At 47.8% G+C, this 26408-nt stretch overlaps 1 protein-coding gene across 5 annotated transcripts; it reads right to left on the bottom strand.

The window, feature by feature from the left end:
• Positions 1–277: 277 nt before the first annotated feature.
• LOC310888761 (bis(5'-nucleosyl)-tetraphosphatase [asymmetrical]-like) lies at positions 278–24992 on the bottom strand. 5 transcript variants are annotated; one of them, XM_083815826.1, is made up of 4 exons: positions 24639–24992; positions 14020–18267; positions 13419–13562; positions 278–2098 (listed from the first exon to the last, which is right to left on the bottom strand). In XM_083815826.1, the coding sequence occupies exons 3-4, from the start codon at positions 13549–13551 to the stop codon at positions 1788–1790; spliced, it is 444 nt and encodes a 147-aa protein (XP_083671952.1). In that variant the 5' UTR covers positions 13552–13562; positions 14020–18267; positions 24639–24992; the 3' UTR covers positions 278–1787. The 5 variants fall into 5 exon arrangements, with proteins under 5 accessions (XP_083671952.1, XP_083671953.1, XP_083671954.1 ...); XM_083815827.1 differs by lacking the exon at positions 14020–18267; XM_083815828.1 differs by lacking the exon at positions 24639–24992 and having other exon boundaries at positions 14030–14057.
• Between the last annotated feature and the right edge of the window lie 1416 nt (positions 24993–26408).

Here is a 26408-nt window from a genome sequence, read left to right as displayed (position 1 = left end):
TTAGAGAAGGATTGGAAAAGAGAAAAAGAGAGCAGGAGGCCCAACAAAGCTGGTACGAGTCCTGGTATAATCACTCGCTGTGGCTCACCACTCTGTTGTCAACAATAGCTGGCCCGCTGATTTTATTAACCCTAGGACTAACGTTTGGTCCTTGTATCCTTAACAAAGTCCTACCTATTGTTAAAGGGAGACTGGAGGCTGCTCACCTGATGCTTATGAGGACAAAGTACGAATCGATAAATGATAGACCCCTACTAGAGGAAACATTAATCCTGAGTCAATTAGAACTAAATAGATTTAATGAACAAAATGATACAGAGAAAAAGGGGGGGTTGTAATGGGTAAAGCCTTGTTTGTTCATTAAATATTGCTGATGGGAAGGTTTTCAACGATTAACTGCTTATACCCCCAATATCCTGTTGAAGGAAAAAAACAAGTATAGGAATTTCCTGTTAAGTTAACAATTGCAGTAGAAACCAGCTCCAAAAAAGGGCACAATGGCATTCCCCCCCGCGTGGGAACACACATATCAGCAGCAAAGTCACGACCCCAACGCAGAGGAAGACGACGATCTTCATCCTCACGACCACCAGAGGACTGACGAAGACCCCCTAGTAACAGGCCTTGCAGTGTAAGAAGACACCAGGATGTGCCACTAAAAACCCGGAACCACAAGACTATAAATCGAGACTCTGGTGGGCTTAGGGGTGCACGCCGTTGGCGGAGCAGGAGACTCCCCGGCCGCCCAGCGCTGTTTTATTTATCGCTGCTTGCTGAATTGCTCAAATAAATTAAAATTCGGTCTACCTTACCCACGATGTGTCAGGAATGATTTTTACCAAACTAATTTATAACAAGGTGATGATATTAGCGATGGAAAGCAAAGAAAGTGAAGAAGAGGAAGATATCTACCAAATTACAGCTTAGATAAAAGTTTTGCAAAAATCAACAATTTATAAAGAGGAAAAGGGGGGAATTGTGGGAATAAAAATGTTGTTTTTGCAGTTACATCGTTTAGAGGGAAGGAATGTAGTATTGAGATATGCTTGCAGTGATAAGAAAATTTAGCAGGCGACCTTGTAAAATGCAGACAACCAGACTCCTTAGAGCAATTAGGCAAAAATCACGGTGTTAAGTCAAGTCAGATAAGTGAAGAAACATTACCACTTCAAACAGTAAAAAAGTCAAAAGAAATTTGAAACTTAACATGCTGGCAACTGAAGGCCAGGCATTGTCTGTGAAGCATCAGATAGGTTGTGAACCTGGACTACCCAGTCAATGGGGAAACAGGGGAGGGTCCCGGTCATCGAGCAATAAAGTATATAAACCGTACTGTGTGACTAGTAGGCGCGCTCCTGCTTGTGGGACGCCCGCCATTGCAATCGCGAATAAATTACTACTTCACTGAGATCCTTGCCTGAGCCTATGTTATTGGCTACAGAGTGTTTCTCACACTTGGTCTGTGCACAGAGTTACCGGATCAGTTCTCAAACATGGAGTGCCTACCTTCTTCCCTTCCCCAGTACTTCATGGATCCTGCCTTTTTAATCAGTTTCAGGCCCTTTGTCAGCTCTCTGCAGAACCTCCACCATCGATGCACAGGACCACTGAAATCAGCGGGGCATGCCTTCCTGCTGCTGCGGCGGTGGGGCTCCCCGGTAGGTGACTGGATCCCGGGCGAGCCCCTAGATTGTGAGAAACACTCCGTAGCCAATAACTTAGGCTCAGGCCAAAATTATAATCAGGACATGTTCTTCAAAAAGCCCCCTTATCCTTCACAGAAGTATTTATTCCTTGGAGCAGAGAAACTGATGCACATCTTTCAGCATTGCTTGCATGTCCTCATATTCTGCAAATTTGCAAGCATCTTCCAGCTTCAGCCAGCAGAGAGCTTGGTGCTCCTCTGAGAGCTTGATTTCTGTACAATTCTTCACCTCTGCCAGCCAGTAAACAACAGTTTTGGGTTTGCCACGGGCAGGGTAGTGCAGTTCTTTCTTGTACCCCTGCACAAGGGTGAGCTGACTGGCCTGAAGACCTGCCTCCTCCTGCGTTTCCCGGAAGGCTGACTGCAGGTCATCCTCTCTTGGATCCACGTGGCCTGTCAAGAACGTGAAAATGTAAGTCTCCAAGATGGAAACTCAGACTTTGTTTACACAGTTGACAACTAGGAAACATAGGGAGGACACCATAGCTGATACAGAACTGAAAATGGAGAACAGAGACTACTTGTTAAACACTCCTCTCTTGATTTCTCTTTTGTGCCATTTATGATTGTTTCCACTGCATTTTCTGAAACTGCCAGTGGACTGTTAGCATGAGAAATCTTCCCAGTCCTCCTCTCATCTTCTGGAGCGCTCTGCACCTGTAATGCTCCACCTTAGATCACACTTCAGGCTAAGGACTGAGCACCTTAGGAATACTTTTCCTTTAGCCAATAAGAGGGAGGACTGCTGATCTGCAAGAGACTTAGTTCTCTCTCAACCCTTCCCTCCCACAGAAGCTTAAGGCTCAGTTCTGCAAAACTCTTACTCATGCCAACAGCACAGAAACAATGGGACCAGACACCAACAAATGCTATTTCAAAGGTGGGTTTCAGAAAAAAAAGCTTTAAATCACTTGATTCACAGCTTAGGGCAATACTATAAGCACTACTAAAAGTTCCAACATCTTTTTATATCCAAAAAAAGAGTGAAAGTTGCCAAACAGAACCAAACTAGCTTCCTGCATCTCCTTCTGTTCCAGCGCATCCTAAACCACCATGAAGTCAGTCATGAAATCACTTCAACTGGAAAAGCAGAATGAATCACGAAGAGGATTAAAAAAAAAAGCATCTCCAAGCACACAGTTAAAAGGTGGCTCCACTCCAATGGTAGATCAGATGCTTATGAACCCTGAGCCACCTTAGAATCATATAGATGCAATTATCACATGAAAGATAACACCAATATTTTCTCCTACGCTGGGATATGCAGCAGTTATGGATATTTTTATTTCTCCCATATATTCCCCTCTGAAACACAGCACACCTAAATGCTAGCCCTGTCGACAGCTGGTCTTCTCAGACACCCTATTTGTTCTACATTGCTTAGAATGAGAGGTGCCATTACAAACAAAGGATAAATATAACGTATCCCCAGCTGTTTGTACTTTTGTTGAGAAACATCAGATTTGGTTTTCTCATGAAAGATCCAGACAAGACCATAAATAGAACAAGCCAAGCAAGATCTCAAAAAAGCAACTTAACAGGAGTTGGGAGGCTTCAAAAGGGGGGGGGGGGGTGTGAAGCTTAATTTTGCCTCTTGTGTCACTCTATTTTCTACTTAGGAGTCTGTAAATAGCCATGACTTCATAGAATGGCCTGGGTTGAAAAGGACCTTAAAGATCATCTAGTCTCAACCCCCCTGCTCTGGGCAGGGTTGCCAACCACTGAAGCAGGCTGCCCAGAGCCGCATCCAGCCTGGCCTTGTATGCCTCCAGGGATGGGGCATCCACAACCTCCCTGGGCAACTTGTTCCAGTGCCTCACCACCCTCTGAGTGAAAAACTTCCTCCTAATTTCTAACCTAAATCTCCCCTGTCTTAGTTTAAAACCATTCCCCTTGTCCTATCACTACCAACACATGTAAACAGGTGTTCCCCCTCCTGTTTATATGCTCCCTTCAAGTACTGGAAGGCCGCAATGAGGTGTCCCCAGAGCCTTCTCTTCTCCAAGCTAAACAAGCCCAGTTCCCTCAACCTTTCTGCATGGGAGAGGTGCTCCAGCCCTCTGATCATCTTAGGGGCCCTCCTCTGGACTGTTCCAAGAGCTCTACATCCTTCTTGTGCTGGGGGCCCCAGGCCTGCACGCAGTATTCCAGGTGGGGTCTCACAAGAGCAGAGTAGAGGGGGACAATCACCTCCCTCTCCCTGCTGGCCACCCCTTTTTTGATGCAGCCCAGGACACAGTTGGCCTTCCGGGCTGCAAGCGCGCACTGCCAGCTCATGTCCAGCTTCTCGTCCATCAGGACCCCCAAGTCCTTCTCCGCAGGACTGCTCTCAAGTAATTCTTCGCCCAGTCTATATAAATACTTGGGATTGCCCCAGCCCAAGTGCAACACCTTGCACTTGGCCTTCTTGAACCTCATTAGGTTCACATGGGCACACCTCTCCAGCCTGTCCAGGTCCCTCTGGATGGCATCCCTTCCCTCTATTGTATCGACTGCACCGCTCAGCTTGGTGTCATCTGCAAACTTGCTGAGGGTGCACTCGATTCCGTCGCCTATGTCATTGATAAAGATGTTGAAGAGCACCGGTCCCAAGACCGACCCCTGAGGGACACCGCTTGTGACCGGCCTCCACCCAGACATAGAACCGTTGACCACAACCCTTTGGCTGCAACCAGCCAACCAATTCTTTATTCACCTAACAGTCCATCCTTCAAATCCATACCTCTCCAATTCAGAGAGAAGATTGTGGTGAGGGACCATATCAAAGGCTTTGCTCAAGTCCAGGTAGATGATATCCATCACCCTTCCTTTGTCCACCGATGCCATCACTCCATCATAGAAGGCCACCAGATTGGTTAGGCAAGATCTGCCTTTGGTGAAGCTGTGCTGGCTGTCTCGGATCACCTCTTTATCTCGTGCATGCCTTAACATGTCTTCCAGGAGGATCTGCTCCATGATTTTCCCAGACACAGAGGTGAGGCTCACTGGCCTGTAGTTCCCCGGGTCTTCCTTTCTCCCTTTCTTAAAAATGAGAGTAATGTTTCCCTTTTTCCAGTCACCGGGGACTTCACCCGACAGCCATGATTTTTCAAATATGATGGAGAGCGGCTTGGCAACCACATCAGCCATCTGATGGTATGGGATGTATACCATCTGATCCCACGGACTTGCACATATCCAATTTCCTTATGTGGTCCCGGACTTGTTCCACTGTCACAGTGGGACGGAATCTGCTCCTCTCACCCCCTCCTCGAGGTTCAGGGTCCTGACAGACATAGGAAACTTGACCACCAGTGAAGACTGAGACAAAGCACTTATTGAGTACCTCAGCTTTTTCCATGTCTGAGGAAGCCAGTTCTCCTGTCTCGTTTATCAGAGGGGGAACACTCTCCTTGGCCTGTCTCCTCCTGCCTATTTATCTGTAGAACCCCTTCTTGTTATTCTTCACATCCCTTGCCAAGTTCAGCTCCATCTGTGCCTTGGCTTTCCTGATCCTGTCTCTACACATCCGGACGACACCCCTGTATTCCTCCCAGGCTACACAACCCTGCTTCCACTTCCTGTACATTTCCCTCTTTTCCCTCAGTTTAAGCTGCAGGTCCTTGCTCAGCCATGCCGGTCGCCCGTCTCCTCTGCTCGATTTCTTCTGCTGGGGGATGGAGAGCTCTTGCGCTCTCAGAAGGGTGTCCTGAAAGATCTGCCAGCTCTGTTCCATTCCTATGCCCTCAAGGACAGTTTCCCGGGGGATCCCAGCCAGTAATTCCTTGAGCAGCCGGAAGTTTGCTCTCCTCAAGTTCAGGGTCCTGACTCTGCTTTTTGCCAGACCCATATTCCTCAAGATCACAAACTCCACCAGGGCATGGTCGCTACAGCCCAGGCAGCCTCCAATCTTAACCTCTCTAATGCTCTCTTCCACGTTGGTGAGCACCTGGTCTAGTAAGGCTTCACGTCAGGTCGGTCCGTCTATTACCTGGACCAGGAAGTTATCCTCAACAGACTCCAGGAATCTCCTGGATTGCCTGGAACCTGCAGTGCCGCTACCCCCAGCAGATACCCAGGTGGTTGAAATCCCCCATCAGGACAAGAGCTTGTGAGTGTGACAGTTCTTGCAGCTGAAGCAAGAAGGCCTCGTCAACAGACTTCCCCTGATCAGGTGGCCTGTAGCAGACTCCAACCACTAGATGTCCTTTACTGGACCGATCCTTGATTTTCACCCACAGGCTCTCGACCTGGTCATGGCTGTTTCTCAGGCACAGCTCTTCACAATCTATCCACTTCCTAACACAGAGGGCAACTCCACCTCCCCTCCTTCCTCGCCTATCCTTTCTGAACAGTTTGTAGCCATCAATGGCCGCACTCCAGTCATGGGAATCACCCCACCAGGTTTCCATGATGGCAACTACATCATAGTTTCCTACTAGTATGGTGGCTTCCAGCTCTTCCTGTTTGTTGCCCATACTGCATGCATTAGTGTAAATGCACCTCAGCTAGGCCACCTTTTGGGAGGGAGAAACCCTAATACCCTCCTGACCACACTCAGGTGTTTCCATAGTTACCAACCTCTCACCAACCCTTGTGTCCTTCCTGCAAAATGTTCTGTCATCCTCATCCTTCACCAAGACACAAGACTGCGAGGTCTTGCTAGCACATTCCTCACCCAGAAGAACCGGCATGTCACATTCAGGCTCCTTTCTAGTGTCCCCGGTTCCACCCACACCCCCCTTCATACCTAGTTTAAAGCTCTATCAATGAACCCTGCCAACTCCCATCCTAAAACCCTTTTCTGCCGGAGGAAAAAGCTATTCCTGTCTGTCGTCAGCAGGCCTGGTCTCATGTAAATCGACCCAAGGTCAAAAAAAAACCAAAACCCTGCCAGTGAAACCAGTCTCGGAGCCAGTTATTAACCCGCTGGCTCATCATGTCCAGTACCTCATTATTTCCTATAACTGGAGGGATAGAGGAAAACACGACTTGTGCTCCCGAACCCTTGACCAGTCTCCCCAAGGCTCTGAAGTCCTTCTTCATAGTCCTTAGAGGAGTTCTTCCTATTTCATCATTGCCTACTTGAAACAACAAAAGAGGATAATAGTCCGAGGGCCGTACTAGCGAAGGAAGTTTCTTCCTTACATCTTTAACCCGGGCGGCAGCAGACCTCCCTGTGTAGCGGGTCTGGTCTGCATATCGGGCCTTCTGCTCCCTTCAGCGGTGAGTCACCAATGACAATGACCCGTCTTTTACTCTTTACTGAGGAGGTTTTAATGCAGTGGGTAGCCTGATTAGACTTTGGTGACACCTCCAAGTAGGAAGAACCATCACCCTCGCCATTGTCCAGTTGTCCTCGCAGAGCAGTGTACCTGTTCTGCAGGGGCAGCTAGGGAGGTAGGGGAATCACCAGACAGGAGCACCTGCTACGCTTGTAACGGTGAGCAGGGACCTTTTGCCATTGCCCCCTGTCCCCCATTCATCAGCATCGTTGCTAGGGGGAGGAGAGGAGAGGGGGTTCACTGTACCAGGAACTCTGCCTGCTGGTCCCCTCCTATTACCTGCTCACAAGGCGGTAGGGGGTGATGTGTTTCTTGTGGAGCCTCTGCTGCCTGCCTAAGCCTCAGGGCTGGTATTTAGGGTGTCTCACCCTGGTGCCTTTCCTTCTGGCCTGGCAGGGAGTTGCTCCACCAGTCTATCACACTCCCTGATAGCCCTTAACCTCTCCACCTCCTCCCTGAGCTCTGCCACCAGGCTGACCAGGTCATCCACCTGCTCACACCTCACACACATGGTGCCTCTGCCTCCCTCAGATGGCAGCAACAGGCCCAGGCACTCCCTGCACCCAGAGACCTGAACTGCCGCATTTTTGAGCGGGCAGTCAGTCTGGGTCGCCACAGACTTTCTAGAAAGAGCTTTCTGCCTAGTGGAGACCATGGCAGTTTAGCCATAGGTAGACAGCCGGTAGACGAGCTGTTCTCCTGAGTGGGGCGGGATGCTCTGTCCTGTCTGAGCGCGCCCTGCCCGCGAACTGCTGCGCCACGTCCTGACTGACGTGGCGCGCCCTGGTCACTCTCGCTCCCTAGGGCCTGCCTTTGTACGGCTGGGGAGGGGGCGCTGCTGGCTCCGCCTACGCCTCGTCAGCCTCACTCGCGAGGGCTGCCAGGTCATGGCTGCTCCCTCGGCTGCCTCGAGTGGCCTCGATGCTGGAAAAAAAGACCTGCCCACCTCGATCCCCCGCTCCGCTGCAGAACACGTCTGCCCCGGAGCCGATCGCCTCGGCGAGGCGATCTGTGATACTCATCACAGAGGTGAGTATTCTCTCAGGTCCCAGGTACCCAAAGCCACCATTTAGTACTAGAAGTGGGGTACGTGGGGAGCTCATGTTGCTGTGTCAACAGGTCTCACTCACTTCTTTGTGTATCAGAAGCTTAATCACCCTCTTACAATGTGACATCATCTCAAATGCAAAATACACTTCTATTTCCAAAAGGAACTATGAAGAAAACAGCATCTGATATCTCAGATATATGAGATCAAATATCTTGAAGCTTTAGGTAGAAATTATTTTCTCAGCACTGCAAGTCAAGCTATCTCCTTCTTTTTGAGGATAAACTTATTTTCATCTTGTACATATATAAACCTGGGACTCTGAGCAACAGAATCCACCCAGCCTTGCACAGCTGGATTCCTTTCATAGCATCCACAGCAAATGCCCACAGAACATCCACCAACAGTCAGTAACCAGTACCTTTTATGACTATCATAATCCATAGTGTCCTGGTTTCAGCTAGGATAAAGTTAATTTTCCTCATAGTAGCTGGTAAGGTGCTATGTTTTGGATTAGGATGAGAAGAGCGCTGATAACATGCTGATGTTTTAATTGTTGCAGAGCAGTGTTTACACCAGGCCAAGGACTTTTCGGCTTCTCGCTCTGTCCTGCCAGCGAGCAGGCTGGGGGTGCAGCAGGAGCTGGGAGGGGACAGACCCAGGACAGCTGACCCAAACTGGCCAAAGGGGTATTCCATACCATCTGACGTCATGCTAAACAATATATAGGGGTGGCTGGCCGGGGTGGGGGGCCGGCTGCTCAGGGATAGGCTGGGCATTGGTCAGCGGGTGGTGAGCAATTGCATTGTGCATCACTTGTTTCATACACATTATTATTAGTAGTACTATTATCATTATTAATAATATTTTCCTGTCCTAATAAACTGTCCCTATCTCAGCCCACAGGCTTTACTTTCCTGATTCTCTCCCCCATCCCAGAGAGGGAGGGGGGAGGGTGAGCAAACGGCTGTGTGGTGCTTAGCTCCTGGCCGGGATAAACCACAACACAGTTACCAAACGTGCAGTGAGCTGAGGTAGCAATAAAGCTGGAGACCAGGGTTCAGTTTCAACCCACAGGACACAAATGCTATCTCCTGCACACCAGCACAGGAAGAGGCAATCACCTCACCCCACCGACTGTTGCTAACCTCAAGTCTAAATTCAGTAAGTTTACACTTTGTGCAATACATTCTACCCACCAGGAACAAAAAGTACCACTGACAGCACATCACACCACGTTCCAGCTCCTCAAAGCCATTTGCACTAGTGCAGGAAGAAAACAAGCCCTGCATCCCCTGCCCATCAGACTTGTGCAAAATCACAGTTCTAGGAGCATGGATCAGGCTGATGAAGTTCATGTAGGGGGGACCCAAGCAATACAGCTAAATCCCATAAACGCTGGAACTGCTCAGGGAACTTGAAAAACATCAAAGTACAGCTGTAGGCATGTTGTGGTTTAACACACTATATCGTCTTCCTTGCACGGAAGGACGCTTACCCCTGATAGCTGAGACACTGGTTTGTACAGGTGGGGAGGAAAATAATCTCTCTTTAAGTTGGTGGACCTCTGCAGAAAGTTTCTCCACAGCCGAGACACAGGCCTGTAGGGAAGAGGAGAGACTTTCTTCATACTGCCAGAGTTGTTTAGCCAATGCATCCACTGTGGGTTCCTCATCCTCTTTCCAGGCCATTACTGCCAATGAGCTGGCATATGATGATGGTGCACTCCGTACAAACTTCCGCCACATGGGTCGTGTACACTGGACTTCATCTGGATCTGTGGATATTTGTTCGTTGTCTAAATCCCTATAAATCACCTCCCGTACGGCTAATTCCCTCAGGTACTGGATTCCCTTCTCCATAGTGGTCCACTTGCCTGGTAGACATACAAGTTCTTCCTTGAAGGGATACCTTTCCTTCACAGCTGACAGGAGACGCCTCCAGAGGCTGTGAGATCGTGCTCCATCTCCAATTGCTTTGTCAATGCCTGCGTCTCTAGCAAGGGATCCCAGCCGCCTGGCTTCCCTGCCCTCTAATTCCACATAATTGGCTCCGGTGTCCCAGCACCAGAGCAGCCAGGTGACAAGCTGCTCACCTATACAGCGACCAAAATCTTTTCGCACATCTCGTAGCTGACGCTGGTATAGGGTTCGGGTAGTTACTGTTGTTTTTGTGACATCCTCATCTTCATCTTCCTGTTCCTCTGATGGCCCGGCCTCATCTTCTTCATGCTTAGTCTTAGCAGGAGTTTCTCTGCGTTCTAAATGATCTGACTCTCTAAATCATATTTTCACCTTGGCTACAGGGGCAACTTGCACTGCTACAGTTTGTTTCTCTGCCCCAGCCACAGGGCCTGCCACAGGGGTTGTAACGACCGCTGGGTCCGTCACATGTCTTGGAGTGGCCACAGGGGCTGGAGCGGACGCAGGGTCCATTGTAGAGGTTGGAGTGGCTGCAGGGTCTGTCACTAGGTTGATAGTAGCATCGATTGCAGCTTGATAGGCATAGGCCAGACCCCAGCATGCTGCAGTGATTTGTGTCTCTTTGGAATTGCCAGAGTGATGACACCCCTTTTTCAAGCAGGGTTTTTTTTTTTTTTTTAAGGGGTGAATTTCCAAAGCACTGGAGGTTCACACTGCTCTAGATGCTGTGGTGGTTTTACTCGGGTGGGTGGCCGAGCTCCACCACAACCGCTCTCTCACTCCCCCCTCCTCAAAGAGGAAGGGGGAGAAAATACAACACAAAGAGCTCGAGGTTTGAGATGAGAATGATTTAATTAAAGGGAAAGGGAATGGGGAGGGAAAAAAAAAAAAAAGGCCACGCGGAAGCACAGAGAGAAAAGGGGGAAAAAAAAAGTTATTCTCTACTTCCCATCAATGATCAATGCTCGGCCACGTCCAGGGAAGCAGGGCCTCAAAATGCGTAGCGTTGTTCGGGAGGACAGCCCCCTCGCCCACGAGAGCCCCCCTTTTTATTGCTGAGTGTGACATCAGGTGTTATGGAATATCCCTTTGGTTGGTTTAGGTCAGCTGCCCTGGCGATGTCCCCTCCCCATCACTTGCCCACCCCCAGCCTGCTGGCTCTTGGGGGCTTGGAGGGAGTCCTGATGCTGTGCCAGTACTATGCGGCAATAGACACAACACTGGAGTGATACCAGTGCTGTTCCAGCTACGAGTGCAGAGCACAGCACTGTGTGGGCTGCTGCAGGGAAAGGTGACTCCATCCCAGACAGACCCAGCACAGATGCCTGCCCATATCCTCCCACACTCCCTGCCACTCGCAACTATCCCGCCTCAGGACAGATCTCCGGATGAGATTCCTAAGTAGTTGTTTAACCTTAAACAAAATCTGAAACACATTCAGGAGACATAATAATAACAACATGCTGGTCTGAACATCCCAAGGATATTCAACATCTTGAAGAGCTATCGTAACTAGCTCGGAGGAGAAGAGGGGGGTGAAGGAAAAAGGGAGAGTAAAGAAGTAGGAAAAAATATCTCCCCCTGTCCCCTCCACAGATTGGCTCCCTGAAGAAAAAAAGTAATAGGTGTAATTGTTAATAGCTTCCGAGATATGGTTTCCAAAGTATGGAATTGACGACAGTGCAAATACCAGGTTAGTCTCATGGCCAGCAATTTTATCATATCATAAGCCAGTGTTATACTGCACAGTAAAATAATGATCTTAAACCAGCCCCCTGGAAAGGATAAACAGCACAACAGGGAACACAAACAGTAAGTAATGTGCTATATAACTCAATTTGGAAAACAGGCACAGTAGACATGAGATCAAAGCAAGATCAAAGCAATCAACATTGTGACTAGCAACTATTAAGCAGGTCTAATACTTATACCAATTTTGGTTTAACACACTCTGGTCAGATCTGTCGTTATCTCAACCCTTCGAGCCCCACGTTGGGCGCCAAAAGGACTGTTGTGGTTTAACCCGGCTGGCAGCTAAACACCACACAGCCGTTCGCTCACCCTCCCCCCTCCCTCTCTGGGATGGGGGAGAGAAACAGGAAAATGAAGCCTGTGGGTTGAGATAAAGACAGTTTATTAAGACAGCCGAATAATAATAATAATAATGATAATAGTACTACTAATAATAATGTGTACGAAACAAGTGATGCACAATGCAATTGCTCACCACCCGCTGACCGATGCCCAGCCTATCCCCGAGCAGCCGGCCCCCCACCCCGGCCAGCCACCCCTATATATTGTTTAGCATGACGTCAGATGGTATGGAATACCCCTTTGGCCAGTTTGGGTCAGCTGTCCTGGGTCTGTCCCCTCCCAGCTCCTGCTGCACCCCCAGCCTGCTCGCTGGCAGGACAGAGCGAGAAGCCGAAAAGTCCTTGGCCTGGTGTAAACACTGCTCTGCAACAATTAAAACATCAGCATGTTATCAGCGCTCTTCTCATCCTAATCCAAAACATAGCACCCTACCAGCTACTAGGAGGAAAATTAACTTTATCCTAGCTGAAACCAGGACAAGCTATAAGTGGACTTGCCTCTTGTGTGCTCCTGGAGAGGTGATAATAACTTCTCATTCTGGCTCCTGCTACATTAAATGTAGGTCTGCACCACATACAAGTTATGTTATTGCACCACATAACCTGGGGCTACCTTTGAAGACCAATCAAATTGCAGAGAATGTATAATGTAAGCACCTTCATTTATTGCCCTCAGATCTGTACAAAGCTACTAGTAAAGGCTGCCATCAGATTGTGGTTTCTGATCTACAAAACCTTTAGCGATATGATCTGAGTGTGTGAGAGATATGCCTGAGTCATTTCACTTGCTATTGTGCTAGCTTGTCTTAAGTTACTGTGTTCCCAATGAACCTTTCCACATAGATCTCTCCTCTCACAACAGTCATGTCCCAGCTCATGGTTTTTGGCTTTCCAAAGGCTGCAAACTCTTCTCCACTAGACATTTAGTGAAGTGGATGGAGGAAGAGGTTTGCAAAGTTTTGTTATTTCCACTGATAGGAGAGGACAGCTGATTTTGTTCCTAGCTTTTTTTTTTTCCAATTTACAAACTCCTGTTTACAAACTGTTCATGTGCTATGCTTTAACACTATTTTGTAAAAGCAGAAATACAAATTAGCAGAAACAAATCTAAGGGGTAAGAAACAGCATTTAAGGAGATCTACAATGAACATGAAATATTTGCGTTGTGCTATTCCCAGTATCAGGGCTGGGACAGCGTACTACCGAATACTGGCTCTGCCACAGAGCTTCCCTTTCAGCTGCCCAAATAGCGTAATCAGCTGCTACTGTCAGCTGGTTAACTGCCCCCAGAGCTGACCTTAGCAGCATCCAGCCAGACTTCAGGCTATAATCTCCCCTGCTCCTGACACAAAAGGCACAGCAGCGGGTTATCAGAACAAACATCACCTTTGGGTGGCATCCAGTGGTGGGTCCCATAAGATGTCTGAAGGAGGAGGTATTTGATGCCGTCAGCAGCCGTGGAAGATGCCACTGGCTGCAGCCTCCTGTAGATGATCAAGCCACACGCTGTGACTGTCATGTCCCTGTTCCCTGTAGGGGATCAAGCAGAAATGACGTGGGGCTCAGACAGGTCGTGTTTACCCAGCACAGGCTAAAAATCCATCCCTTCACAGCTACCATACAATTAAACTGCGTCTTAATAAGAACCCGTGAGGTGTAAAAATAGAGCCCTTTCCTTTTCAAATTGGAAAGGAGGAACCTATATAAAAGCTCTTAAAAAAAAAAAAAAAGTTATTAAGAAGCACGAAATATGACCTGTGTGCTGTTTCTTTACAGCTGACATACTACACAACGCACTGAGGGAACAGAAAACAGTAAAGTAGAAGGAAAGACAACCACTTAACGTTCTGATTTTTCGCTGCAGAAACCCAAAGACTTTGTGCACAGATAATGCCGGGGCCCAGGGCGCCCCAGAACTACCCTGAACCCCTCCCAGGTTCCCCCCCGGATCCCGGAGCACGGCGCACAACCCACTCCCAGCCCTCACCTTCGCTTACCGGATCGGGAAGAGAGGAGGCGGGGCCAACGTGCGGCTGACAGCGCTCTCAACCAATCGCAACGCCTGCTCTCCCCTCTCTTTTTCCCTTAACCCCGCCTCCCTCTGTCTGATTGGTTTCTCTTTACTAAGCCGCGCGCGCCAGCGTTTGAAACGGGTGAGGCGTTGTTGCCATGGAGACGTGACCTAGGCACCGCTCCTAGAGCTTCCGCGCCCGCTGAGGGCCCGGGGCCTGGGCGGGGCCGGATGTGCCGGTGCCCGGCCCGGCCCGGCGCGGCGCGGCGCGGCGCGGCGCTCCAGGGTACGTACGGCCTGCCAGGGCGCCCTCACCCCGGGCAGCACGGCCCCGGCGGGTTCCCGGCGGGTTTTTTCTCAGCTGAACGAGTGGGGAGGTGCGAAGGTTTCTGTTGGGGTGAAACTGGAAAGAAAATGGTAAAAGTTCATCTGGGATTGAGCTCTGCTGGGAGACTGCGCATCTGGGGCTAAATGCGTCCCCTCTGAGTCCTAAAGTGTAATCCCAGATGCACAGCAGCATGTTTCGCTCTAATTATAAAATAAATGTTAAAAGTGTGAGAAACACTCTGTAGCCAATAACATAGGCTCAGGCGAGGATCTCTGTGAGGTAATAATTCATTCGCGATTGCACTGGTGGGCATCCCACAAGCAGGAGCGCATCTACTAGTGTCCTGGTTCCAGTTAGGACAGAGTTAATATTTCCTCCTAGTAGCTGGTAGGGTGCTATGTTTTGGATTAGGATGAGAAGAGCGCTGATAACATGCTGATGTTTTAATTGTTGCAGAGCAGTGTTTACACCAGGCCAAGGACTTTTCGGCTTCTCGCTCTGTCCTGCCAGCGAGCAGGCTGGGGGTGCAGCAGGAGCTGGGAGGGGACAGACCCAGGACAGCTGACCCAAACTGGCCAAAGGGGTATTCCATACCATCTGACGTCATGCTAAACAATATATAGGGGTGGCTGGCCGGGGTGGGGGGGCCGGCTGCTCGGGAATAGGCTGGGCATCGGTCAGCGGGTGGTGAGCAATTGCATTGTGCATCACTTGTTTCGTACACATTATTATTATTAATACTATTATCATTATCACTATTATTATTATTATTGTTATTATTATATTCCTGTCTTAATAAACTGTCTTTATCTCAACTCACAGGCTTCACTTTCCCGTTTCTCTCCCCCATCCCAGAGAGGGAGGGGGGAGGGTGAGCGAACGGCTGTGTGGTGTTTAGCTGCCAGCCGGGTTAAACCACAAGAACTAGTTACACAGTACAGTTTATATACTTTCTTTCTCGACGACTGGGACCCTCCCCTGTTTCCCCACTGACTGGGTAATCCAGGTTCACAACCTATCTAATGCTTCACAGACAATACATGGCCTTCAGTTGCCGGCCTGTTAAATTTCAAATTTATTTTGACTTTACTGTTTGAAGTGGTAATGTTTCTTCACTTCTCTGACTTGACACCGTGATTTTCACCTAATTGTTCTAAGGAGTCTGGTTGTCTGCATTTTACAAGGTTGTCTGTTAAGCTGTCTTGTCACTGCAAGCATATCTCAATCCTTCCCTCTAAACAATGTAACTCTGCAAAAACAACATTTTTATTCCCACAATTCCCCCCTTTTCCTCTTTATAAATTGTTGATTTTTGCAAAACTTTTATCTAAGCTGTAATTTGGTAGATGTCTTCCTCTTCTTCACCTTATTTGCTTTCCATCTCCTCTAATATCATCACCTTATCTGAGTAAGGTGGTGGCTCCATGGTCATTTGTTTCAATAGTGCAGTTTCAATTAACCACTGCACTAGTCCTCTTACACAGGGGATAGTGCAACAACCAATGGCTGTCAAAACTCCTGCTACTACAATCAAGGATATAAATATGGACATTACCATCCCTTTCCATTTACCAAACCAAGATTCCAACCGTCCGGTGATGGAAGTGTCTGTCCCTAAGTTTTCTGCCAATTCACTGGCAAGGGTGGTAAGCCCTTGCAATGCTCTAGTTACTGTGCCATCCGGGGCAGTATTGTTGGGTATAAAAGTGCAACAGTGGTTGCCCAGTATCACACACACACACCTCCTTTCTCCGCAGGCATCATATCTAATGCTATTCTGTTTTCCCAAGCCATTTTGCTGGTGGCATCTAGTTGTTCAGCGATTCCTCTTATCGCATCCCTTGTATAATTTATGAATCTCTGCTGATTATAATAGATATAATTAATCCAATCCACGTTCTTATTGATCGTTACCCACCAGAACAGTGACTCAAACCCTGCAGCAATTTGATTCCTGGCTTCCTGTTCATCGGGAACTCCTCTAGGCACCCCAATAGAATCTATGTACGCGCTATCATCAAATGATACTCCTAAGCTTCTTTTACTTCTTCTGGGTATTTGTGATGTTTCTCTTTCAAATGCCAGGGTGAAGGGTATAGCTAATTGAACAAGTGCACAAGTGCCTCCCCAGTTAGATGGTAGGGTGGACCGTAAGATCTTCCCTCCACAGTACCACCAGAGATCTGCCCTGGGGATCTCAAGTCTTGAGCAGTTTCCCATCAAGTCCTCAGTAGCATTCAAGGTCCTCGTGCACAAGGCAAATTCTCCCAGATGCTGGGTAGCACTCACACCCTGCCGTGAGAGGCAAGCTGTATGGTTACCTATAGCTGTGGAGAATGCAGGGGGAACCCTGATATTGCTGTCACGCAAGGAAGGGAACAGCAAAGAGAGAGACTTACAGGCCTCATTTCCCCAGGCAGTCTTCTCTTGGTACAATGCAATCATGCATCGCATCCCCTGGGAGTCCTTGGTCCACCCCAATGGGCAGGGCACTATCTGGGCAATCGGTCCTCCCGAGGCACAAGCATAGCAATTGCTATGTATGGTTGAGACTCTGGACGGTATATTTGACCCATTCTATCCAGGCATTCACATCCCCATACCCTGTCTCAATCTCAAATGTTTGACTAAGATCTTTTATTTCTTTAACTGTGACAACTGCCGCATTTCGAAGAGGGCCTCCTGTTTTCTCCTCGAGTTTCTCCCTCTCTTTGGTGGCAATAGAGGATGGTTCCCATACAGCTATTCTCAATCTGGCTGTTGGGTCTCTCTCCCAGTTACAACTTCTCCGAGACCTGAAGTATGGTTAGTAATGTAATCAGCCTGACTAATTGTTATAGTTATTGGATTACATTGTAGATGCTGAAAATTGGGCTGAACAGTTCCTTTAAATATGTTAATTTGTTTCTTTAACCTTATGAAGTCAACAGTTGAGGTGGGCATATGCGACCACCCTTTATGATTGGTCATCCACCATACATCAGTCCATGCTGGGCAAGAGGGTCCTTCAAACATCCTGCTAATCTTAGGTTCAGGACAGAGATATTTGTTCTCTCTGCTCAGTTGTCATTGGGCATTTAAATCTCCACAAGCTAACACCTCACAAGCATCAAACATGACGGACTGTGGTACATAAGCCTCTGTCACAGTCACCCATATTTTGACGGGGTATCCCGTCTTTGCTATTATCTGGTCATGCCTTTTCCAAGTTGCCAATTGACCAAGGCCTTCTCTGAGGCCTACAATCACTAGAAACAAAATTAATAGTGGATTTTTCCCTGTCATTTTTAACCCTTAGGTTTCCAAATAATTATCAATACAAAGAATAAGATATATGTACACTACTACTAGAACAAAAACCCCTTGGGAGCACTTCGATTTGCTATAGGCCAGTCCTTTCTCTCAATCGCAAGTCACACTCATTAGTTACCTGTGAAAATAAAAGGTTAGTTTACAATTGTAAGCTTTTATCCAGCTCAGAGTCCACTATGAGATTTTTCTATTCAATTTCAACTTCCAACAGGTCTTCTGTAGGAACAGCTTCCCAGGTACTAGGGTCGACGGATGCCTTCACTCGAGTATAGTGAGTCCAGCCTTTTTCCACAGTTCTTACAGCTGTTTCAGGCGTTAGTAATGGTCCTTCCCATTCAGGCCGGAGTTAATTCTTTCCAGGTCCGAATCAGGACCCAATTTCCTGGTTGATGGTGGGGGGGGTTTGAGCCAACAACCCACGGGTCCTGAGAGATGACGAGGAAGAGGACAACCCCAGAATACAGTTCTTAAGAAAACTCTCTTGTTTCGAATTGTGGTATCTCATCCCTTCTGCCCAGATAGGGCAATCCGAACAGCATCTCCTATGGTGAAATTCCCATATCGTTTCTTGGTGCTGTTTGAACCTGTAGGAGTGCTAAAGGTAAGCATTTTACCCAAGGAAGTTGGGTTTCTAACACTCATTTAGTTAATTGCTTCTTTAATGTCTGGTTCATTCACTCTACCTTCCCAGAAGAGGAGGGGTGCCAGGGGGTGTAAAAATCCCACTCAGTCTCTAAGGCCTGCATTAACCCTTGAAGTACTTGTGAAGTGAAATGACTTCCTTGATCTGAATCAATGTTTTCAGCTATCCCATATCTAGGGACTGTTTGCTCCAGTGATACCCTAGCCACCGTGTTTGCAGTGGCAGATACCGAGGGGAAAGCTTACACCCATCCAGTCATGTGGTCAATTAGGACAAACAAGTACTTAAGTCTCCCTTAGGTAACTCAGGGAGGTAAGGTAACTTACCTCCCTGAGGTTAGGTAACTCTCTCTTAGGTAACTCAGTAAAGTCTACCTGTATACTTTGTAAAGGTCGAATCCCTGGCTCCCGTCCCCCTCTAGGTGAGTTACAAATGACCTTTTTATTTGCCTTTTGACATATGGTACATCCTCTGCATATTTGCTTCACTAAAGTGTATATTCCTACACAGACATACTGTCTTAGCACAACATCACACATTGCTTGCACCTCCCAATGACTCTCTTGATGTAAAACATCATATTTGCCTCATTGGTGCTTTATTCAGCATTTCTCTCCCATCAGGGAGTATCCATTTCCCCTCAGGCTTCGTGGCTCCTGATTCCTTAAAAAATCTTTCTCTTAAAACTTTTTAGTTCTTTCTTAGTTTTCAACAATTCCCTGAATCCTCTCTGGATTTATTCTCCGTTTTCCCTCAGACATTAGATGCCTTAAATACCTGACTTCTCTTTCTACATATTGTAATTTATTTTTCAACACTCCCAAGCCCTGCTTTCCCAGAAAGTCAAATAGCTTGTTAGTGGCTTCCTTCACAACTGTTTTCTCCTGTCCTGACAATAAAAGATCATCTACATATTTGTAACAGTAACACCTCCTCTGGAGGTTGGAATTGCTCCAAAAATTCTTCTAGAACTTGCCCAAATAATTTGGTGGCCCTGTAAACCCCTGAGGTAAAACTGTCCATATGTATTGTTGCTTCCGCCCCTATTTCAAGGTCTTTCCAGTCAGAGGGGAATATATCTTTGCTCTCAGGGCCTGAGAGCCCTCCATTAATACCACTGTTATTCCAGTCTAACAATTTACTATTTGAATGCCCAATTTCATCATCAAATCCCTTCCCAACAAGTTAGTCCCTGCCTTGGGTACATACAATAATTGCCCAGAGATCATTTCATCCCCTAGTCTCAGCTTGGTATCCCCCCAAAAAGTGGCACTGTTATCCCAGCCCCTTCTACCCCCATCACATTTAGGGTTTCATTAGTTAATTTAATCCCTGATACTTTACAGACCAGTAATGACCTAGCTGCCCCAGTGTATTGGGTTCACATGGCAAGGTTCTGGTAGCAGAGAGTGCTGCGGTGGTAGCCCCTGTGAGAAGATTCCAGCAGCTGCCCCATGTTAGATAAGGGCCAGTTTCAGCCGGCTTAATCCTTCCCTCTAAACAATGTAACTCTGTGCAAAAACAACATTTTTATTCCCCCAAGAAGTTATGAAATAAATGTTAAAATCCTGCCAACAAGGGAGGCTTGAGCACAATTTTCCAATAGTCAGCACCCCAATATAGCTCCTGGCTGATTTTCTTAGCATGTAGCTGAATATAGGATGCTTCTCGTTTCCATGCAGCTGCTGCTAGGAGCAGTTGTCAGGATCAGCTGTAGGATGGAGCCACTCCTGCTGAGCTCACTAGCCTATGTTTAGTGTGAAAGAATGATAATGATAACTAGCATCTCAGTGTTCCGTTAGAATACAAACAATACATTCAGTGGTCGTTTTTAAGTCTGTTCAAAGATCATTGAAATTAATCGTAGTTATAGTAAGCAACTCAGGTATGTCAGGAGCAAAGAAAGTAGTGGTGCAGGGAGAAGACCTGCATCATGGTCCAACTTCAAAATAGCTGTCAGTTAACAATGAAAATGTTCCCTCCTTTCCAACTATTATCTTTTATTATACAGAAACTATAGGTGGTTTTCTATGGGTACTACTCAGTTTTCTTCCTTGTATTTTCAAAACAGACTGCTACAACACTTGTTTGGACAATGCCTTTGCAGCCTGGTGGAAGAATTGATGTGATAGACGAGCCTGGGACAATGTATTTGGCACTGGGACTTGCAATGCAATGTTAGTCAATTGATCGGCCCGGGCATTTCCTTCTGCAAAGAATCCCGGGAGTGTCGTATGACTTCTAATGTGGATCACGCAATAAGGGTGGGTACGGTGCTCTGTAAGAAATAATAACTCTTTAAATTTTAAGAATAGTGCTTTGTTGTGGATGTGTTTGATCTGAGATCTTTCAATTCGTTGTGCTACTCCTACTGCATAATGTGAATCAGAGACAATATTTAGTGGGGCCTGGTCCCATTGCTTGAACGCCATTACTACCGCATGTAATTCTACTATCTGAGGGGAGCCCTGTATTGTTTCTATGACATGTTGCCAGTGGTCTCCTTGTTCCCACGTGACTACAGCTTTTCCCGTTCTCCCTGACCCGTCTGTGAATACTGTTTGTCCTTGGACTGGGTGCCATCGATATAGCGGCTTGTCCTCAACGTGTACATTATTATAAAAGGTAAGCATTTTGTGAGACGGGAGATGTATATCAAGTTGACCATTGAAACCCGAAAGGGCTGATTGTAGCTCTAAGCTATTCTGGAGGCACCAATCAAGATAGTCTTTAACTATCGGAATGATAATGGATTTTGGCTCTTCTCCAGCCATTTCTATAATTCGTTCTCTTCCCTCCCTAATCAAATCTGAAAACATTTCAATGCGGGTGGCAAGTGTCTTTGTCGGTTGGTGGGGTAGAAACACCCATTCTAATAGCAGCAACGGGTCTGTTGCATTGGAGTCCCATTGCGCAATAATAACTAAAGGTTGTGGATTCAGGTTGCATATGTAGACCTGAATGGGTAAATTTTCTGCTCGCTGCTGGCATTGTTGGGCAGAGATCTTCTCTATACGGTGTAGCGCCGCCCTGGCTTCATTAGTCAGCCGGCGGGGCGCATTAATATTAGTGTCCCCTTTTAACAACTCGAACAGGGCTGCTAGTGTATGGTTGTCAATTCCGCATTGCGTCCTTATCCAATTTATATTGCCTATAAGCTTCTGGACATCATTGAGCGTGCGAATTTCCGTTGTAATGGCTACATTTTGGGGTTGAATACTGTGCTGCAGTATCTTCCAGCCTAAATATTTCCAAGGCGCCTCGATTTGAATTTTCTCCGGTGCGATTTGTAATCCCCATGTCTGGAACTCCTGCCGTAGAACAGGCAGTACTTCTTGCGTTAAGTTGTCTGTCGGACTGGAGAGCAATATGTCGTCCATATAATGATAGATGTATACGTGCGGGAATCGTTTGCGTACGGGGCGTAGCGCTTCTGCTACGTATGTTTGGCAAATTGTTGGGGAATTTTTCATCCCTTGAGGCAGCACAGTCCAATGATACCTATCCATTGGTTCGGTCTTATTGATTTTTGGGACCGAGAACACGAATCGAGGAGCATCAGCAGGGTGAAGTGGAATAGTAAAGAAGCAGTCCTTTAAATCGATAATCAAGATATTCCAATTGCGAGGGAGCATAGCAGGAGAAGGTAATCCGGGCTGGGGAGCTCCCATGTCCTCCACTGCATTGTTTATTTGACGTAAATCGTGAAGTAATCGCCATTTCCCGCTTTTCTTTTTAAAAAGAAACACGGGTGAATTCCAGGGACTGGTTGTGGGGGTAATGTGTCCCAATTGTAACTGTTCTTGGACAAGTTCTTGGAGAGCAGCGACCTTTTCCGCAGGAAGCGGCCATTGATTCACCCACACAGGATTATCAGTTCTCCAGGTGAGTCTCATGCGCAGTTGCTCGTCAATGGCCGCTATTGAAAATTTTCCGGAAAGCTCAGAGTGAACTCGCCCTGCCCCATCACATCCCTCCCCAGGAGACTGACAGGTATGAGGGCAGCATACGGCCGGACGTTATACAGCGAGCCTTCATGAGTCTTAATGCTAAGCATATACCGGCTCTGAAAGGTACCGGAGACACCACCGACTCCCACAAGGCCTTTTGTGGTGGAATCTAAAGGCCAACTTTTGGGCCAATCGTGAAGAGAAATTACTGTAACATCTGCCCCGGTATCCATTAATACGGTTATTTGTGCGCTGGAGGGGTCAGCCTGTGGGTGATGAAGTGTTAGGGTCAGCGTAGGCCTCTTGATGGTAATGGCCGAGGCCCAAAACGCTGACGGGGGTCCCGTTGATCCAAACTCCGCGTCGTGTCGGTCACATGTCTCTGCTTGTGGAACTATGGCTTTAAATAGTATTAACTGTGCAATTGTAGTCCCCTTGGGAATGAGCATCGGTGGGGAGGGAGTCCATGCCATTGCTTGTATTATGCCTTCATAATCAACGTCAATGACTTCAGGCAGTATAAAAAGACCCGTTAGTGTGGTGCTAGACCGCCCTAGCAAGAGGGCGCTGCATCCCTTCCCTATTGGTCCCTGTACATTTAGAGGTATTCTGCGAACCCGAGTGTCCCAAAGGGTGCAGCTCGTTGCTGTGGAGACATCCAATCCGGCGCTTCCTCGGGTTCTGGCTGTGAGGGAATCCACGGTGACGTAGTAGGCGGGATCGCTGGAGCAGTGGGCGGCTGCGGTCGCAGCCCGGTAGTCGTCATCGCCCAGGGCGGTGACTTCCGCGAGGACGGCCCGCCCACGAAGGAGGGCCGGGGCACTTGTGTCATCGCGCGGCCCCGCCCCGCGCTCTGCTTCCCGTTTCCCTGCCGCGGTTGTAAAGGTCGTCCCTCTGCATCATGCGTCGAACGGCACTGGCTAGCCCAGTGCCATCCCGTGCCGCACCGTGGGCAAACAGTGGGAGGGGCAGAGTTACCGCGTTCCCCCCCTGCTCCTCGCTGTGGGCATTCGGTGGCAAGATGCCCCGTGGCTCGACAGCGAAAACACCGTTTTCGCCCGGTTTTAAGTGCAGTAGCAAAGGCTCCGGCCAAAGCGGCAGTGTGATGTTCTACGGATCCGACTCGATTGCAAGCCTCTATCATTTGTACCAGTGTAGTATTAGCAGGCAGGGCTTGGAGTATTTTCTTACAGTCTGTGTTTGCATTTTCTACCGCCAGTTTTAGTATAAGGGCCTCTTTGGCCTCGCGGTTGTCAATTTGTTTGTCCAAAGCGTCTCGCAATCTATCAATGAATTGCATATAAGGCTCGGTAATTTGTTGCCTAATGCTGGTAAACGATGGCTCGGCTTTTCCAACTTCAGGCAACTTCAACATAGCCTGGAAGGCCAGAGACGCGGACTGCCGCAAGATGGCATCGTCGAGCCTAGCCTGCAATCTCGGATCAAATAACGGCTCAGCCCCCATCAACTGTGGGATCCCGGCTCCCAAGAGGGGGTCGCCGGGCTGCCGGTCCAGGTTACGCAGGGCGGCCAATTCGCACGCTTCTTTCCATTTTTGCCCCCACAGTAATTTTTGTGTTGGCGTTAAAATCATCGCGGCTATCTGACGGCAATCGTACGGCACCAGCAAGTGACCAGTCATAACATTTTCTAACAATGACTGAGTAAATGGTGCGTGTAATCCATATGTAGTCACAGTCTTTCTCAACTCTTTAATTAGGTCCCAGTGGAAGGCATTATATTCATTTTGACCGTTGGGTCGCACCTGCACCGGGAAAGCCATTCCTACCGGGTCCCCGTCCTTTAGCGCTTCCCGGCGCACCAGCTCCCATCGTTCCCGCGGGTCGAAAGCTCGGGCCCCCAGGGAGGCATTATCGGGGGCAGGCAAGGCGGGAGTCGAGGGGGTCAGCGGGGAGGGGCTCTGCGGCGGCGGTCCACGGCCCTCTTCCTTGTCATCCCCCGGGTCTATCAAATTGCACTGCTCTGGTGACCTTGCAGGCTCTGATCTCAGTTTGGCTGCTGTTATTGCCTGGGCAGCGGCGTTCTGTACTTTCTTTTCTGCCTGCCACGCTCTTAAAGTCTCTGTCACCAGCCGCCACATAGTCATCACCTCAGCAGCATTAGTATCCCCACGGGACACTGCTTCCCAGATTTTTTCCCCCGCTTGGTCCCAAGTTTTTACATCAAATACTGTGGAAGCCATTGAGGGGAGCCCTTGTTTTCACAAAAATTTCAATAATAGCTTTATCTTAAACGGATCAGATTTTACTCCCCTGTCTATTAGGAGTTGCGTTAGTAGTTTCACTATAGCCTCTTCCTCTGCCGAAAGGCTAGCTCCCATGATTAATGCCCAGCCGCTCACCTGTCCTTCAGGTGATGTCCCAGGGTTGAAGCTGCAGTCCAGCTGCGAGCTTGATTCATTCGCCTGGGTTCCCTTTGGACGCTCGTGCAGCGCTGCTCCTCCCCTATCACGTCGGAGTCACCATTTAAAGACACGGACTCCTGATGGCTCTTCAACAGCAGGACCTTTATTGCCCTTTTTCACCACTACATATACTTTCCCCGTAGCCCCACGCGCTGTCCACGCGCCTGAATCTGTCTTACAATTGGTTAGAGACCCTCAGACACGCGCCTTGAGCCAGCCAGCAATTGGCCACTGCCCAAAGCTCATCTTTAACACTGCAGCCAATTTACTTTATCTCGACCTTGCTCAAGTTTTTGGTTCTACCGCTGTTTTCCTCATTATCGCTACCTCAGGGACGTGTGAAACAGTGCAAAGCCACCTGCGAATTCCTTTCCCTCAAAACAGCACAAAGCTCCCTGCGAATTCCTTTCCCACAGGTTTTCTCATTTTTAATGCTGGAATTCTCATGTATCTTTCTACTTTCTTGTTAATTTTTGCTTTCTAGTGATTTTATTTTCAGAGAATATATATGTCTGCAAAACCCATTTAAAAAATCCTAAGATTTGTCAGGATGCCGAGATTTTTGTCTAAAAATCAATCCATCATTTCAGTTCCTACAATAATTTAAATTAAATAGAGGAAACTGCCAATAAAAGAAAATACAGAATCAAATGCAGGTTCTGAAAACACTTGCCAGTACAATTTCTAATGACATTTAAGCATATTATTGTATATTTTTTATGCAACCAATTGCAAAATAGTTTGACTTGCTGTTGTGGTTTAACCCGGTCGGCAGCTAAACACCACACAGCCGTTCGCTCACCCTCCCCCCTCCCTCTCTGGGATGGGGGAGAGAAACGGGAAAGTGAAGCCTGTGAGTTGAGATAAAGACAGTTTATTAAGACAGGAAAAATAATAATAATTATTATTATTATTATGATAATAGTACTACTATTAATAATGTGTACGATGTGATGCACAAGTGATGCACAATGGAATTGCTCACCACCTGCTGACCGATGCCCGGCCTATCCCCTAGCTTTGTGCTGTTTCACACGTCGCTGAGTTAGAGATAATGAGGAAAACAGCGGTAGAACCAAAAACTTGAGCAAGGTCGAGATAAAGTAAATTGGCTACAGTGTTAAAGATGAGTTTTGGGCAGTGGCCAATTGCTGGCTGGGTCAAGGCGCGTGTCTGAGGGTCTCTAACCAATTGTAAGACAGATTCGGGCGCGTGGACAGCGCGTGGGGCTACGGGGATATGTATATGTATAAGTATATGTAGTAGTGAAAATTGGCAATAAAGGGTCTCCTATTCGAGAGCCATCAGGAGTCCGTGTCGTGCATCCCTTCAAATAATAATAATAACGGTAATAGTACTACTACTAATAATGTGTACGAAACAAGTGATGCACAATGCAATTGCTCACCACCTGCTGACCGATGCCCTGCCTATCCGTGAGAAGTCGGCCCCCCCACCCCGGCCAGCCATCCCTATACATTGTTTAGCATGACGTCAGATGGTATGGAATACCCCTTTGGCCAGTTTGGGTCAGCTGTCCTGGGTCTGTCCCCTCCCAGCTCCTGCTGCACCCCCAGCCTGCTCGCTGGCAGGACAGAGCGAGAAGCCGAAAAGTCCTTGGCCTGGTGTAAGCACTGCTCTGCAACAATTAAAACATCAGCATGTTATCAGCGCTCTTCTCATCCTAATCCAAAACATAGCACCCTA

Source organism: Anser anser (genome assembly GCF_964211835.1).
Source record: "Anser anser genome assembly, chromosome: W".
Lineage (NCBI taxonomy): Eukaryota > Metazoa > Chordata > Aves > Anseriformes > Anatidae > Anser > Anser anser.
This window is presented reverse-complemented; position numbering and strand designations above follow the sequence as displayed.

Bases quoted from the DNA above. Each gene is read 5' to 3' on its own strand.
- LOC310888761 (XM_083815825.1), bottom strand. From the start codon at position 13,815: ATGTCAGCTGTAAAGAAACAGCACACAG. The intron at 13,563-13,787 runs GTCATATTTCGT...GATCCCCTACAG, and splicing joins TGTAAAGAAACAGCACACAG to GGAACAGGGACATGACAGTC. The intron at 2,099-13,418 runs GTGATGTTTGTT...CGTTCTTGACAG, and splicing joins CCACTGGATGCCACCCAAAG to GCCACGTGGATCCAAGAGAG.